The sequence below is a fragment of the Varroa destructor genome, unplaced genomic scaffold (assembly GCF_002443255.2).
Source record: "Varroa destructor unplaced genomic scaffold, Vdes_3.0 BEIS01000005.1, whole genome shotgun sequence".
NCBI lineage: Eukaryota > Metazoa > Arthropoda > Arachnida > Mesostigmata > Varroidae > Varroa > Varroa destructor.
Window position 1 is genome coordinate 30,271,962 of NW_019211458.1, and position 5,197 is coordinate 30,277,158.

The 5,197-nt window shown below is 34.5% G+C and overlaps 1 protein-coding gene across 1 annotated transcript; it reads left to right on the forward strand.

Annotated features, from left to right (window-relative positions):
* Positions 1-273: 273 nt before the first annotated feature.
* Positions 274-4,990, forward strand: LOC147755527 (zinc finger and BTB domain-containing protein 41-like). Its single transcript, XM_086990027.1, has one exon. The coding sequence runs from the start codon at positions 952-954 to the stop codon at positions 1,507-1,509; it is 558 nt and encodes a 185-aa protein (XP_086846153.1). The 5' UTR covers positions 274-951; the 3' UTR covers positions 1,510-4,990.
* Positions 4,991-5,197: the final 207 nt, after the last annotated feature.

Genomic DNA, 5,197 nt, shown 5'->3' on the forward strand with positions numbered 1-5,197 from the left:
ACAGGTTAACGCTTTTTTGTTGTCTAAAACATAAAGGACATACTCTTCTTCTCTAGAAGAGGTAAGGAGGTTACTAAAATGGCAGCTTCCTACTCAGGCTTGGATCTACATTTATGTATATTACGATGAATATATATGTATGACACAAATATATGCCAACGTATGTATATATATATATATATGTATATATATATGTATGTGTATATATATATATATATATATATATCAATGAACATTGACGAGGATATATCATTGTGTTTTCCTTTTTCTCATAATAGTTCTTTTTATGATTTTGTAAGGTTTCTAAACACAGATTTAGTATATTTTAATACCAATGTGATCGCTACCGCTGCAAAGTGCGCATCTAATTCAATTTACCCCTTCCAGAGACCGGCGAAGCAGTAGAAACCATGTACATGGTGGCACGGCAATCTCATCATTTGTTGGCCAGGATAACTGTCGGTTTTTTTTCAAGCGGAACAACATAGCTTCTAGTACGAATACCTATCAATAAAGTAATTCGTGTTACTTAATTTGACTGGTATTATATACATGCTAAATAGTAACTGTCGTAGTCAACTGAGTTTTGACTGTGCTTAACTGGCTGAAGAGTCCTTGTTTAAGGCACTTAACCGCTTATTTTTTTACACAGGCTAATTAAAACTGAATACACATACACTTGTATTAGTATTCAAATATATTTGGTAAAATTGGTGAATCAAGTATGACTAAGGGTATAACAATGGAGGTTCCTGTCCAACTTATCCTCTTGCTTCCACTGTGTAATTAATTCTTTTATTGCGCTTCTGTCCTTTACACCATATGCCTGCCGCAGATATCTGTGCTACTCTTTTCCTGGACGACATCTTCCAAAACGTTTAATGCATAAAAATATCTCGTTGGTTGACTTAGTGTTACTTTCTTACCTTCCTGGTGACCCGTCCCTTAGCAATGTCCGTGGGTATTCTCGGCACCCGAAGATGCGCGCAGCCAGTACTCTGTCTCGACGACTCGCTCGAAGCGATGGCGACGCCGTCGTCTTCACAACCATGCATTGTTCCTGCAGGCACCTTATCCTCGGATCCGTACGGCAGTGGCGTCGTTGACGACGAGCCTACGAACCCCAATGCTGTGGGGCCACAACGCATTTCCGTTCAGACAATGGAGCAGATCGTACAGCGAGCCGTAGTTCGCAATAATTACACATGCCCTATCTGTCAGTACGGCAAAGCCAAAGGTAAGAAGGTGTTCGAAGCGCATGTGATGACGCACACGGGAGAACGGCCATTTAAGTGCGACTATTGCGACAAACGTTTCAACAAGGTTGGCATCATGGACACGCATCGGTGGACACATCCAGAGGCTGAGCCCTTCTCGTGTCCATGCGGTACATTTTCGACGAGATCTCGCCGTGAAATGAACACCCACCAGACAAGATGTCAGATATTCGCCCAGTTAATGGCAGCGCACACGAAAAACGTTGATGATGTCGTACTGCTCGGAGGTTAAGAAAATGACGAAAATAGCTATCGACATTATATAATTAATAGATGGCTCGATCGGATAAATTGACGTGATGAGGTGATTGACGGAGCGCGATTGCATAAATGAAGGCCAAAGTACGAACCACTTTTTCATATGAGCGCATAGCACTTTATTTACATATGAAAGAGCAAGGAAATTTAAGGATGTCGCCACAGGATCTATCATAATAATAAGATTACTATTTTGCTTTCCTTCTGTGTCTTTCTCTCTCTCTCTCTCTCTCTCTCTATATATATATATATATATATATATATATATATATATAGAGGAAGAGATAAATACAATAGATTGGAGCAGGAGAAGAGCAAAAAATTGCAGTTATATGTAAGAGACTCTACTTGATATTTGCGCGGTGTAAATCTGAAAAGACTATTATTTATGATTGAAAACAGCACGTGACAGATAAAGTTACAATGCCAACTAATGAATCTTTTACAATCGTATGCGAAAGTTTTTCATAACAAAAACATCCGCAAGAAGAATTTTTTTAAATATGAACAGTTTCAATTTACGGCGGCAAACAAGAAGTCCATATACATACATACATATATATATATATATATATATATATATATATATATATATATATATATACATATATATATATAGCAGGAGCGTCACCACTAATATTATTTCTCAGTGTTTTGAATGTAAGAAGAAAACATGGCAATACATATATATATATATATATATATATATATATATATATATATAATTGTAATTAGTTGATAATAGTTTTGAAGGAGTATTTTATGATTGCAGTCCGTTAACAACGTGAACAGAAGAGCATTGTAAATCGCTTGCGTTTGTATGGTAATAATAGCATATAATTTCGTTATTGATTTATATACCTGTAATACCATACAAGGTAATGTTATAAACAGATACAGCCAACAAGCGAAGATCAAAGGGAAAATCAATTAACTTTTTTAATCAATTATACTATCTTCAATATTTACTATTTATTTTCTTAATCGATTTTTTTAGACGTTCAAGCCCAATGCTACATAGTCAAAAACAGGAATTGCGAGAAATTTGAATGACATGTCGTCATGAATTGGAAGTATTGAGCAGGCGATATTGGATCTGAAAATCTGCGAGCTGCTGTGTCTAATAGGCCAATTTTGGTTAAGGAAACCGCATAAAGTACCTGTTGTGTACATTCTTGAGAACGAACACAATCAAAGAACGATCTTTTCTTCAATGCTCTAATTTCTGCTTACTGAAAAATGTTCACTGGCAGTGAGTTATCTTGAGCCCATAGGGCCACAAAGAATTTCATTGTTGTTACTCGAGCTTTTGAAGATACGATGAAGGCGCAGTATGAACTGGAGCCGAGCTGGGCAATATGTGTGAGCAAAGATCCCCATCAAAACGGTTTGAATCGTACGTGATATAGTGTAATTTCGAAGTACCCATAATAATTTCGTACTTTGAAATCAAACAGTAAGTGTTTTTCCGAGTTGTGTTTTTTGTACATTTGTTTCTTTTGTTATGTCGTCGCGTTTCTGTGTGTACATTTCAGTGTGCCTGCAACAATCTAAATGTTTTTTTTTTGCTAAAACGGATATCGATGAAACCAGGCTGAACAAAACTATCATGTTCATATTAATTAAGTTTTATACGGTACGTACCTATTTTCTAATACCCAGTGTGACACAGGGATATGTTAGAGCTTTTAAAGCTTATCGAGGCAGACAGGAAGTCAGCAAGCCAGTGTGTAAGCGTATGTGGTTTTGTTTTATCAATGGTTTATGATAACGATGTTCATAATAATAATATGATTATTATTATTATTAAATATGTGTTGTGTGCATGTGCCCATTGCTGGGTTTTAGATGATGACAGTATGAATATACTTGTAGATCTTCATGTAACAATTGTGAAAGGGAAGAACCTGGTACGGTAAATTAATATATTACACATACAGTGATGAAAATGAGGACGAAATATAGTATAATAAAAATGGTATTATGATAACTAACGAAACAACATACATTGAATTTGTGTAATATTTATACCCGTGTAAGAACGATTATCAGGAAAATACGATACTTAGACTGGTAATTATATAAAGTAATAAAACCTATCAAGATATGTTTTCCCAGCTTGTGCGCAAATGTGTGTTTGGAAGGGTCCATGTAGATTTTGAGTACGAAGATAAAGCTTCCAATGAAGTCAGCTACATGCTATTAATTAATTAAACATGAACACAACATGAATAAAATACTGGAAAACTATAAAAATATATAAATAATGGGAGTAATGTAACTATACTACTAAAACAATTAGGATAGTGATAATTATGATGAAGTTATAATATGAATAACGATGATACTGGTCATAACCCCATCGTTGCGCTAACCGAAGATCTGAATCCTAAAAAAAAAATGGAAACAGCGTTTATGTACGCATGATAAAAAGAAAATATGTATATAGATATATATATACACATGTATTTAAACAGGATTTGTGAGCGTTTACAATGAGTTTTGCATCTACAGAGTAAATTGTATTTAATAAAGCAAACAAATTATACACGTACACACACAAGAATTAATCTTCAGGAAGAAACAGATACATTGTAACTTTTGAAATAAAAGAACAGAAAATACTGTGATGCAAAAAAGGTTTTTGTGCTTTTAAGGGCAAAGTTGCAGTACTAAGGAAACCTTGCGACGTTGATTTCGAATAAATCCTAGATCGGAAAAATAATTGTGACTAACATCCTAAACCAAATATCATGTTTCCACTTTGGACCCCCAATATATATATATATATATATAAAATCAAAGTGGTTATAAATAGCGCACATAATGTTGCTGTCCCGTTGAATCCTAATGGTCACTTACTGAGATGAATCTACTCAATGGTAAAAGAAGATATTCAGAAGCATACTCTATTCTGCTCACGTGTATATGATTTTCGCAATCAACGGCCAAGAAATTGACTCAGAACGTGCTACTTTTGTGTTGAAAGCAAAAAACACCTTTTTGTATCGCAATCAAAGGGCTAAAAAGAATAATATATGCGAAATACCTTGAGGCAAAACAAAAACAAGTTAGAGGAAAAACAATGATTACTTTCTTTCAGATATACATTTAATGTAAGTGTCGATGTCTAAACACTAAAACTACTCTTCACGAAACAGTGAATGCTAAATGCAATTCAACAGAGTACGTGTGTCCGCCACAAAAACCTATACAGATATTGCTAAAGATTTAAAAGCGAAGAGTATCGAAACGTCGAACGGTCTCACTGACCATATATATATATATATATATATATATATATATATATATATATATATATATATATATATATATATGGACGAAAGAACATTAAAAGAAGGAATGAAAACAGCCTGTGCTTTAGTTTGTCAGCATAAGTTCGTACGACCTTGTACAAACAATAAAGAAGCAAAAAGTCAGAACCCAACCATAAATTTGAATTGATTCAAGAAGTAACTTCTTTAAATTAACATAAGTTAAATCAATGTTTTCACACGCTTATTATTGCTATTCCTGCTATGAATGCTAGTAAGGGCATTGTGATGTATATGAAGTTGCGATTCGATTGATTGGCTTTCTCGAGCTTGAAATAATCATTGAGCAAATACTAATTTCAGTGGTTTTCTTCCAGATTTTCAAAT

What these genes read in the sequence shown, in the direction of transcription:
- LOC147755527 (XM_086990027.1), top strand. Translation starts at nt 952, where the DNA reads ATGTCCGTGGGTATTCTCGGCACCCGAAGATGCGCGCAGCCAGTACTC.